The sequence below is a fragment of the Gopherus flavomarginatus genome, chromosome 5, assembly GCF_025201925.1.
Source record: "Gopherus flavomarginatus isolate rGopFla2 chromosome 5, rGopFla2.mat.asm, whole genome shotgun sequence".
Taxonomy (NCBI): Eukaryota; Metazoa; Chordata; order Testudines; family Testudinidae; genus Gopherus; species Gopherus flavomarginatus.
In genome coordinates this window covers 27,194,615-27,207,193 of record NC_066621.1, presented here as the reverse complement: position 1 = coordinate 27,207,193, position 12,579 = coordinate 27,194,615, and the positions used below count along the sequence as shown (strand labels likewise).

Below are 12,579 nucleotides of genomic sequence, written 5' to 3'. Positions count from 1 at the left end.
TTGCAGGAGTTGGTTTATTTTCTGTTGTAACAGAGACTCATAAGAGGAGTCCCTGAAGAGGATAGATAGGTGAGAGAGAAATAAATGGGATGGAGTAATCCTGCTGGATAATTTCCAGGATCCATTTGTCTGTAGTGATGTTGTTCCAGACTGGGTAATATGGTGACAGGCAGTCTCCGAATGACGTTACAATGGGGCTGAGATCTGTAAACAGAAAGTATAGAGGTCTCAGACCCTCGACCAGACCTTCAAAACGATTGCCTGGAGATGGAAGGCTGGGATGTGGAAGGCTGGTCTTGATTCTGCCTTCGCCCCATCTGCCTCTGTTTGCGGCATTAGCTATAGAGTCTTTGGGGCTGAGAGTATGGTGCAGTCCAGAGTTTTTGGTTATAAAACCTGCCTTGCTTTTTCTTGCTTCCAGGGACATAGATGCCTGGAGTCTTTAAGGTGGCCTGGGACTCCTTTAAAGTATGTAGGGACAAGTCTGTGGATTCTGCAAACAATTTCTGACTCTCAAAGGGTAGGCCTTCCATAATAGCCTGCACCTCCCTAGGTAACCCAGACAGGTGGAGCTAGGATGCCAGACACATGACCATGGAGTTCACAATGGAGCATGCTGCTGTGTCCGTGGAATCAAGGAAGGGTTGAAGGGCCACCCTTGCAACAAGAGCGCTTTCGGAGATGTTGGATTTCTACACTTCTCTTGTCTTTCAGCAGGTGTTCAATAAAGGCTGACATTTTAGAAAACAGATTGTGTGCACTTTGCCAGCAGTTCAGAGTAATTTGTAATGCAGAATTGTAAGGTGGCGGAAGAATAAGCTTTGCTCCCAAAGAGGTCTAGCTTCTTTCAGTCCTTGTCACAAGGGGTGGATCTAGACTGTTGTTGTTTGCCCCTTTGATTTACTGCCTCCACCGCCTGTGAATTAGGAGTGGGGTGGGTAAATAGAAATTCAGCCCCTTTTGCCAGCATGTAATATTTTTTGTCCAACCTTTTGCAGGAGGGAGGGGCTGCAGCAGGTGTCTGCCAGATGGTTTTCACAGGGTCCATTATGGCAGCATATTTTTGCTGATGGGAATGCCTAGAGAATGTCTATTCACTTATATTGTGTCTCAAGGAGCTCAGACAAGGAGATGCTGAGGGATTCCACTACCCTCGTAAAGAGATCTTAAAATGGCTTGAAGTCATCCCCCGAACTGGGGGGGTGGTAGCATAATTGTTTCATCTGGGGATGACAATGAAATGCATGTAAGTGGCAAGGTGTCTCCTCTTGTTCTTCAGTCTCCTCATCCTGGGCCTCTGAAGGAGTTGGGTCTGTTGGTGAGAGAGAGCAGGGTGTTCTGAAGAATGGTGGGTTAGGAGGCCTAATATTCTGGGCTCTATAGATGGCCCAAGGGTCCTAGTTTGGCCAGTTGGGTGGCAGGGCAATAGGAGGTGGCACCTGCCAGCCTTGCATGTCTACCAACGGAGAGAGAAGTGGCGAGGTGTGTACATCCCTGTGTCATCCTCCCCCTCATCATCATCACTAGAGAGGGGAGACACTGAAGGCCCTTGAGTGAGGATCGGGCTTGGTGCAGGCCTTGCTGAAGTACTGTTGGTACTGAATAAGGGGGTCCCAGGAACAGAAGAAACTGCCAGGTCCGCCTATCTGCCAAAATGCTGTGGTACCAAGAAGCTCGGTGCTGGAGATGGCAGGGCAGTGTGAGAGAAGAGGGTGAGAACTGTCGGTGCCGAGATCTTGCTGAGCTGTGTATGTGCAGCAGGTGGCGCCACTGTACTAGTCAGTGTCACGATATTCTTCAGCCCCATTGGGGCCATGCTAAGAAGCTTAGTTTTAGGGCACACCCCTGACTGAGAGCCTGCCCATACTGGGTCCTTGCGAAGTCTCTGTACAGGACGTTCCTGTTGCCTCTCGGTGCCATTGGTACTGGGGCAGATTTTTCGCCGACAGACCATTTTCTTTTAGGCGTTCTCACTGTGGAGATGAATGAGAGTGGTGTTTGGTCACCTTTTTAGGGACAAGGTTCTTAGAGGCCATCTTAGTTGTGGTGCCCCTGTCTGCTGCTGGTGACCGTTGGTCTGGACTCTGGGCTGGCCTGAGAGATTTCTCCATCATTAGTAATTTAGGTTGAAGGTCCCTGACCTTCCATGTCCTGACAGTCAGTTTTTTACAATCAGGATACTTTTGGGGAATATAGGTCTCTCCGAGGCAGTGGACGCACTGAGCGTGACCATTAGAAATGGGTATCGAGAGCCTGCAGGTCAGGCAGCATTTAAAGGCAGGGGAACCAGGCATACCTGAAAGAGGGAAGCTCTGGAGAAAAATGGGGTCAGCCCATTTTTATTTAGTCATTATTGAAACCGGTCCGCCAGGTGGCGAAAGAAGGAAAACGACAAATTAAAAAAAAAAAATTATATGGAAGAAAATAAAAACTAAAGTTAACTCAAATTAACTAGGATTTATGGGATAGAAAGAGAAATATTGAGCTATCTACATATTTGGAGAGACGCTGCTGTCACTCCAACTCAAGCCAAAGGCGACAGAGAAGAAACTGGGGGTCAGTTGGCAGCACAGGCTAGGTAACCGCTCGGAGCAGTGCGAGGCAGCCAGCCAGGGCTCTGCTACTACAAATCTCCAATTACAAGTGCAGGGCACCAAGACACCGCAAGTGGAGCACCCACAGGGACACTCCTCAAAGAAGAATATCTCTTACAAGCAACCCAGTGACTATCCAGAGTACCAGATTTTTAAGAGCAGGCATGTAATGTAGACAGCAAAAGACAGTGCTCTGATTTAGAAGTCAATTTTTCCCTAGACCAGGGGGTGGCAACCTTTCAGAAGTGGCATGCCGAGTCTTCATTTATTCACTCTAGTTTAAGGTTTCGCGTGCCAGTAATACATTTTAACATTTTTAGAAGGTCTCTTTCTATAAATCTATAATATAACACTAAACTATTGTTATATGCAAAGTAAATAAGGTTTTAAAAATGTTTAAGAAGCTTCATTTAAAATTAAATTAAAATGCAGAGTCCCCTGGACTGGTGGCCGGGACCTGGGCAGTGTGAGTGCCACTGAAAATCAGCTCACGTGCCGCCTTCGGCACCCGTGCCATAGATTGCCTACCCCTGCCCTAGACCAAAATAAATCCCTCATGCTCTGTTTGAATAGAAGTAGAAGTGGAGTCATTGGTTCTGGGGTTCTTTTCTTTGGCTTTTGGTACTAGGCAATGGGAACAACTCTTCACCCTTGAGGAGTATTTTGCTGATCTGTACATAAAATGTCCCTTCCATCCTCTGGATTAATCTTTATAAATCTTCCAGGAGAGACACTCCAATCCTTTTCCAGCCATTTCTAGGAAGGGTGGTCTTGTTTGTTCCCTCTCAATAGGAGACCTTGGTATGCCACTCTGAGATGAGTCCAACTGGAACCATCACTGAACAGCCTGGTAGGATACAGGCAGGGTGGACTTGAGCTGCCTTCTTTAGGACATTGTCACCCTTAGGAGTGATATCAGCCATAATCACCTCTTCCTTTAACAATTTTAGCTACTTTTTACCCAGCAGCCCCCCATCTTCATGACTATGGACTTACAATGAGAACGTCATGCTACTCACGAAGCCTGGAGCAACAGAGCAGTTCCAAAGAAAGCTGAACCAAAGCTAGTCTGATCACCCCATACTTCTATAAAAGATCTTTATGGGGAAATTTTTAGGGAGTTTTGAGGCTTATCTCTTCCTTTCTACTCCCACTGTAATCTACAGTATGTCTCTACCTTTTTGTTTATCACACTCCTTGGCTGCGGTGTCCTTGAAAGGCACTCCCATTCATACCTGCTAGAAGATTGATCCTGATCTGATGAAAGAAGTGGAAAAAGTGAGGATATGTTTTTGAAGCTTCTCCAGTCTGAAGAGGTTGCTGTCCGGGAGAGTACAGACTGGAGGGACCACAGGGAGATCAGTCAGAAGGATCAGAATTGGAAGGACCAACTATTCAAGGAAAACCAGAGCGGCCAAAAGGTACATCAACAAGTGCACCAGGAACATAGTTCTGCAACATCTGTTTGCTTGAGCAGAGTCCATCCAAAAACATCCAAAGACCACCTCCCCACAGCCTTTGCATCTCATTCACAATTCAATGTCCATAAGACCACACTCCCCACCCACACACAAGGCACTAGCACAACCTACAGCCTTTTCTCTACAATTCTTTGATGGTGGAAAACAAGGACTATGACTATGCATACACTGACAAACACAAAGCACTTTGCTTATTTAAAGCTAGTAATATAGATGTAAGGCTTAATATGGTTATATAGGTGTCAACCCTCAAAGTTTACTGTTGCTAATAAATTTGTTCATTTACACACAAAATTGTAGTTTTCTGAAAAATCACAAAATATTTATTGGGTATCAAACAAATGTTAAAGACCAAAGCATCACCTACTCTCACCAAATTCATAAGAGGTATTTACAAATGATTTAAAATCCAGATTCAAGGCAAAACACAAAGTACACAAAAGTAGCACACCACAATAATATGGCACACTGTTAAAGTGATATTTTAAGGCCTCCCTCAGCCATACAGCTCCTTGATGAAGTTTGGTTACTGCCCTTGTGTCTGGCTGTTCAAAATCAGCAGACAGTCTTTCCACTTCCCTGCTCCATCCTGACAGTAAAGTTTCCCCTTCGCTTCACAAATATTATGCAATATTATTCTACAACAAGAATAGCTGCCTTACTGGAGATCCAGCCTTCCCATGAGACCTCGCCAGAGGCCTTTCAACCTAGCAAAAGCACATTCAACAGTCATCCTGCACCTGCTCAGGCACTAGGTAACTCTCCTTGCTACTGTATGGGCATCCAGTGTATGGTTTCATAAACAAGGGAATCAAAGGATAGGCTGGCTCCCCCAGAATCACTATTAGCATTTCAACCCCACCCATATGAATGTGTCAGTCTGGGAGGTACGTCTATGCTTGCCAGGGCCAGCTCCAGCTTTTTTGCCGCCCCAAGCGGCGAGGGGGGGTGGGAGGGGAGAGAGATAAAGCCGCGATCAGCAGCACTTCGGCAGCAGCTCTACCCCACCACTTCATTCTTTGGTGGCAATTCGGCGGCGGGTCCTTCGCTCGGAGAGGCACTGAGGGACCCACAGCCGAACTGCTGCTGAAGACCCGGACATGCTGCCCCTTTCCACTCTGCCCCAAGCACCTGCTCTCTTTGCTCGTGCCTGGAGCCGGCCCTGATGCTTACATCTTTCGGAAAAGTCCAGTATACCTCAAAATGCAAGTGTCACATACATGCTGTCCATCCAACAGTAATGTCAGTGAAATATCCCCAGTGATCCATCAATATTTGCACAGCCATGGAAAAGTACCCCTTCTGCTCATGTACTCAGTGGCAAGGTGGGATGGCCCAGAACTGGAATTTGCATCTCCTCTATCACCCTGCACACACTTTGGTGGGAGGGAGAGAAGAACCATTGCTTCAAATCTTTCTTCTATTTCTTGCGTGTTCCCCAGAGTCACAATACTGTGCAGCACAAAAGGCTTCATGGCCTTGCACACCACGATAACTGCTCCCACAGTAGATTCTACAATTCTGAACTGACTGCCCACAGCCCAAAAGTAGCATGAGGTTGCAAGCTTCGAGAGCATGATTGCTAGATGCTTTTCCACTGTCAAAGCAGCTCTCATTCTGGTGTCTCTGCACTGGATTGCTCGGACATAGCCTCCCACATCTCAAAGTTTTGCAGCCACTGCTGGTTGCCACAGATCTGTATCACAATGTGATGTGTTCCACTGCTTAGTGCTTGTTTCTTGCTTCCAGAAATGCTGATCCACTGTGTGGAGCTGATCAACAAATGTCTGAAGCATCCTCAAGTTTCTATGCACTGTCCACATCATTCACTCATCCACCTCAGTGCATCCTGTCTCATCTTCATCAAAAGCACCACTGTTCACTGTTACAGTGGTAGTCACTGAAGTTCTGCAAGTACAGAATAATCATGTCCTATCTCTAAAACCAGATATGAGAGTGCTGCTTAGCTGTTCTGGATCCATATTTCTAATCCTGAGATGGCAAAGAGAACAAAAGCAGTACAAGGAACAGTGGGAATTTTTAAAAAGGCATGAATATGATCTAGAAGAAGCTTTAGGGAATAGAGGAAAAGGAATTGCGGGAACTTGACCCCGAGCTCCCATAATTCCCTGAGTGAAGTGTGGGTGTTCCACAATGCACTGCAAAAATGTTCTGCAAAGCACAGTGCTGGACAGTGATGTAGAGATATTGGGATGCCAGCAAAAACAGCCAAGAGTGCATGTACTCTAGCAACATCAGCAACTGCAAGGCAGCAGAAGTTCTGGTGACAAAACATTCTAATGTAGAGATGCTCTGAGCTGAGTTTTTAATATAAACAAGAGCAAGACCTGGTGTATTTATAATACTTAGGCTGCCTGAATCACAAAATAATCTTAGGAAAAAAATGTGCAGGTTTACTTAAGAGTCTTTAGAATAAGTTGCAAGGACTTTTCATTCACTAGCTACAGTCTGAAGAATCATAAGAATGCTTCACATCTGCTATCCCTTACATGTAAAGCAACTGTCCTTATACACAATTATTCTGGGTAATACAACTGAGACACATCTAGCCCAGTGTTAAATGGGCAATGATGAATAAATTACTGTTTTGGGGCACTTCTTTAAGCACCTATTAATTTGCAAACTATAAAGTCAGCTTTGCCTGTTTTGATCATCCACACACATCTTCCATTCTGTCTCCATTTTTTGATTTACTGAACCATAAATGCTAAGGTTTCAGTGAAAAACTACTCGTTAAGCACCAAATTTCCTGTTTCGCTACTATATTATGTATGCAGATGGTACAATGTAGGAAGTTCTTAGATAGGACATTTTCCAAAAAGGCAATAAAAAATATATATTTAAAGGCATAATACTCATCATAAACTCAGGCTGTGCATGGGACTCAACACATTCTAAGCTACACCATAGTAGTGAGTGAAAAAATACTGCTCTCTCTATTCTTGGCTTTCACAACATCAAATAGCTTCAGACTGCACATACCAGTCTTTTATAGATGATCTTGGCTTGCTGCAAACAGAGCTTCTTTTAAAGGCTTATTGAAATATCAAAGAAAAGGAAAACATGTCTAAAACTGACAGCTGTAAAATCCAGTAGCAGTATCCTATCTAAGAATGAAATCATTGAGGCCCAGATACTCATAATAAAAAGGATAGCTGTACAAGCAGCATCTGGGAAACCACTGCTTACTGAGAACTTGTCACAGAATGAAAAATAGATGACCTTTGGTCAGGGATATCAAATATCAATGCAAAGGAGAAATAATTCATTGTAAAATAAAATCTAAGCAGGGTGAAAACTGAGCCCAAAGAAACATTTCTATGGATTCTCTCAGTTTTTCATCCAATTCATAGAAAACATACATTAATACCACACATAGAAAGATGGAAGGAGAATATAGTAACAATTTAAATACCGCAACTTTTTTTTGGGGGGGGGGGGGGAGGAGAAGGGGTGTTAATAAATGAAGTTAAACATACCTTTTCCAGAACTGCATGATCCACTAAACACATCAGTTTGGAACAAATGTCAGGTGCCTATTGCAAGAGAGAGCTTGGAAAGTTATATTTAAAAGGAAGTGTGACCTCATTAAATGAGATCACAAGCAGCCACTTGAGAATTTTTGCGTTCTTAAAATTGTCCATTACTGAGAAATCATGTGTTTAACATCAGTTCTGTGAAAGACAATGGTTCTAAAGGCTTAGATTTTCAGAGCATTTATGGTCATAGCCAACTCTCTATTTTAGGACACTAAATGATATGTTCCCATCTCAAAAAACATAAGAGAACAGGATCAGATGTGACAGAGTAAAATGTCTTCACAAAAGAGAAACCACAATTGCTTTAATGTTCAGAGTGAACAAAAATGGAAAGATGCCAGTTAAACACCTTATTGAAATGCTGTTGCTTTCCACCATGCAATAAGAATTACTTCAGAGGAAAGGTGAAGTGTATTTGATAAGATTGAAAACAATCTGTGGGATGAAAAACATTAAATCTAGGATAACTATCTACGTTAGCATATATGTCTAAAACCCAGTGGTCAGAATTTAAAAAAAAAAAAAATTGTAAGAGCCTACAGATATTTTTTTAACTATTCTTCAATGTAATAACCACAAGATACATAAAGAGCCTTACATTCCAGTCTCTTCTGATTTGCTCATGTCAAATCACTACTTTCATTTTGACAGCTCTAACTAACAGGCACTAACATTGCTCTTTACTGTAGACTCAATCTTCACAAGTTTTTTTATTATGAAACCCACCTACGTTGAAAAGCATGTCAGGGTAGGAGTGGTTAACACAGATTAAAATGGATATCTGCAAGTGCTACCAATGTTTGTTTCCAAAATAAACAAACACTGATCTGAAAGAAGTCTTGTACTTGGTATTAGTTTCCATCCTCATTCAAGCCTTGGTCCCACTTATTAATGGCCAAAAACTAAACATGAAGATTTTAAGTTAGAAAAACTCAGCAATAGTGCTGGCAGTCTACATTATGATTTCCATAGATGATCAAAACAGCATTCCCATGTCATTCTCTCTCTCTCTCTCTTCATAGTGGAGATCTTTCATCATATTATGTATTAAAAAAAAAATGCAAAGTGAGTTGATAGATGGCTATAAAGTTACAAGACTCATTATATTCCATCCAATATCTTTAGATCACAATTATTCCTGGAGATATTATTAATTTATTCTCTGTCAGATGGATGGACAAATAAATGGTTTGTGAATATTTTAAAAGTCTGCAACGCACAGACGAGTCACAAGGAGGACATTCCAGAAAGTCTAAATATCTGCTGTAAAAATCAGGCTGTTTAAATACTGCAGAGAGGAGGAAATACAAACTGGTAGTGTCCAAACAGGTTTCATGTCTTTGAGTAAGAGGTTTCTTTGAAGAGTCCTTCACAAAATTCCAGTACTTTACCTTTCATTTGATAAAGTGCTGCCTGTGGATTACTAACATACTCATCTCATGACCTCAGTATATAAGTAACAAAATTAAGTCTATGAAATAAATATAAATGCAATCTTTAAAGATTTTAGAAATGCTCTCCAAAAAGGAAACAACCCACTAATTGTTGGTAAATTTATCCAGGTGTTAGCTAGCCGGGGGAAGGGGGGGGAGGAAGACGACAAACAAACACACACACACACACCACTCACCAGTAGACTAGCTCCAGACTGGAATAAGTTGTAAGGATAAAGAATACGTTCATAATGGGCACGGATGTGTGAACCGACTGCCTTGCCTGGAGCAAAACCCATTCTAATGGCTATTTTCGTCCATTTTCTCTCCTTACAGACTAAGTCAAATCCACCTTCTTCTGCAACTAGCTATAAAGGAAAAATACAATGGTCACATATACAAAATTAACGTCATTAGTTTATAAAGATCTACTGCCAGTAAAAACAAAAAACGAAAAAGTTACAAAGGGAAAAGTATTTCCTTTTACAGCTGCTACCATATGCAATAAATACTTTAAAAACAGTTTTCACATTAAGAGAACACTGTAGCTTAAATTCTTTACTTAGGGTATGTCTATACTACGGGATTATTCTGATTTTACCGAAACCGGTATTTGGAAACAGATTGTATAAAGTAGAGTGCACACAGCCACACTAAGCACATTAATTCAGCTTTGTGCGTCCATGTACCGAGGCTAGCGTTGATTTCCGGAGCGTTGCACTGTGGGTAGCTATGCTATAGTTTCCACAGTCTTCCCTGCCCATTGGAATTCTGGGTTGAGATCCCAATGCATGATGGGGCAAACACAGTGTCGCGGGTGATTCAGGATAAATGTCGTCAGTCAATCCTCCCTCCATGAAAGCAACGGCAGACAATCATTTCGCGCTCTTTTCCTGGATTGCCCGGGCAGATGCCATAGCACGGCAGCCATGGAGTCCGTTCAGACTTTTTTTTACTGTCTCCGTATGTCTACTGGATGCTGCTGACAGATGCGGTACTGCAGTGCTACAGGGCAAGTGAATGCTGCTTTCGCAAGTTAGCAGAGACGGTTACCAGTCATATTGTACTGTCTGCTGCTTTGCAAATTGGCAACGAGGGTTACCAGTCTGCAGCTGTCATGGTGCTCCTGGCTGGCCTCAGTGAGGTCGGCCAAGGGTGCATGGACAAAAACGGGAATGATTCCCCAGGTCATTCCCTTCTTTAAGTTTTGTCTAAAGGTAGAGTGACTCCTGCCTAGAATATCAGGCAAGTCTACTAAAGAACCAGAGAGGCAAATGGCAGCTCCGGGCAGAGCCCCAGACATTCAGCTGAAATGATGAGCTGCATGCCATTTTAGGGGGTGCCCGGCAACAACCCCAACTGTTGCTTCCCTCTTCCCCCACCCCTCCTGGGAGACTGTGGCAGTTATCCCCACCATTTGTATGATGAAGTAATAAAGAATGTATGAATAAGAAAGTTACTTTATTGCATTTGCAATCAGAGATAAAGGGGTCGGTGGGCAGCCTCCAGCTGCTATGATATTCCAGGCAAGACTGAACCTCCGGCGCCCCCGGCCGACCTCACCAAGGCCAGCCAGGAACACTCATGGGATGATGATGACGGATACCAGTCACATTGCACTGTCTGCCATCGGGGAGGGGAGGGGAGGGGATGCTGCTGTTTAGTGCTGCAGAACCACATCTGCCAGCAGCATCCAGTAGACATACGGTGACACTGAAAAAAGCGAGAAACCATTTTTTTCCCCTTTTCTTTCACCGGGGGGGGAGGGGGGAAGAGAGACGATTACGACGACGACATATACCCTGAATCACCCGTGACAAAGTGTTTGACCCTTCAGGCTTTGGGAGCTCAGCCAAGAATGCAAAATGATTTTCGGAGACTGCAGGGACTGTGGGATAGCTAGAGTCCCCTCCCTCCGTGAGCATCCATTTGATTCTTTGGCTTTCCATTACACTTGTCTCAGCTCCTTAAGTTTCACGCAGCACTGTGTTGAGTCCCTGTTGTGGCCTCTCTCTATCATAGCCTTGGAGATTTTTTGAAATGCTTTGGCATTTCATCTATTGGAACAGAGTTCTGATAGAACAGATTCATCTCCTCATACAGAGATCAGCTTCAGTATCTCCCATATAGTCCATGCTGGAGCTCTTTTTTGATTCTGGGACTGCATGGTCACCCGTGCTAATCGGCGCTCCACTCTGGCCAAACAGGAAATAAAATTCAGAAGTTCACAAGGCTTTTCCTGTCTACTTGGCCACTGCATCTGAGTTCAGATTGCTTTCCAGAGCGGTCACAATGGTGCACTGTGGGATAGCACCCGGAGGACAATACCATCGAATTGCGGCCACACTAACCCTAATCCGAAATAGCAATACCGATTTCAGCACTACTCCCCTCGTCGGGGAGGATTACAGATACCAGTATTAAGAGCCCTTTATATCGATATAAAGGGTTTCATTGTGTGGACGGGTGCAGGGTTAATGCGATTTAATGCTGCTAAACTCGATATAAACACACAGTGTAGACCAGGCCTTAGTTAGTCAGAAAACTTTAAGACATCTGAAAAAGTTTAGAGATTCACAGATTCCAAGGCCAGAAGGGACCAGTTGTGATGATCTGAACTCTTGTATAACACAGGTCACACAACTTCCTTTCTGGTGCATACTGTAAACCATTATTTTGGGGAAGATTAGATGCAGGTTTATAGTTCAGTCTAGCTAGAGGATTCTCTCAGGCTGCATTTCTAAGGCTCTACTACTGAATCAGCTTTCCAACACTTTTCAGCACAATATAAACCACTCGTCTTGAATCCATTTCACAGAATATGTCTCAACGCATTAAATCATACATTAAAAACCCTTTATTGAAGTAGCTTACTAAAGACGACTTGACTTCAGTCTAGGAACAGAAGTAATATGACATCTTTTGCAATAAAACAAACTATTTTAAAAAATAGTCTTACCCTATTAAGTTGAAATAAATCCAAGATCTTCCTCTCTACATGTGGAATTTTCAGTGTACATCCTTGGAGCTCCCAAAACTTTGCAATCTGGTCCAGAAAATTCAGCTTCACACGGGTCTGAGCCTAACAGAAGACAGTATGCTTTCAATATGCAGTTCAATTTAGCTTCCACTTCCCAATGTTTTCAATATTGGAACATTTTCAAGTTCAGATCTTCGGTTATGTTCCAAAATCCCTCGACAAATGTATTTGCACTTAGTATAATAAAGCTAAACATGATTGGCTTCCTTTCATTTTTGTTTATTTGGGAAAGATGCTGGATTGACTGCATTGAAATTGAAGTTCTCCAGATATCTAGACGTACATAGCCTTGTCAATGTGCTTGAACTCTATCATAGATTGATCACATTTGTTTGGGAAAAGAAATGTCTGTCTCCACTGGGTCTTTGGCATCCCAGTTAATGCCACCAATTGTGATTTCAATTTCAATGTATCCACCATTTGAAGGCAAATGACTGTAATCAGTTTTGTTTTGTTTTTTTGTTTTTTTAA

General features: G+C 43.0%; 1 protein-coding gene across 3 annotated transcripts in view; it reads right to left on the bottom strand.

Moving 5' to 3' along the window:
- KDM5B (lysine demethylase 5B) overlaps positions 1-12,579 on the bottom strand; it is a 207,948-nt gene that overhangs the window by 150,829 nt on the left and 44,540 nt on the right. For 2 of the 3 annotated variants that reach the window (XM_050956074.1, XM_050956076.1), the window contains exons 3-5: positions 12,028-12,150; positions 9,266-9,436; positions 7,576-7,632 (exon numbers count right to left, since the gene is read on the bottom strand). In XM_050956074.1, coding sequence (XP_050812031.1) covers positions 7,576-7,632; positions 9,266-9,436; positions 12,028-12,150 — 351 coding nt within the window. The remainder of the gene's footprint in view (positions 1-7,575; positions 7,633-9,265; positions 9,437-12,027; positions 12,151-12,579) is intronic. The other variant, XM_050956075.1, reaches the window with a different exon arrangement.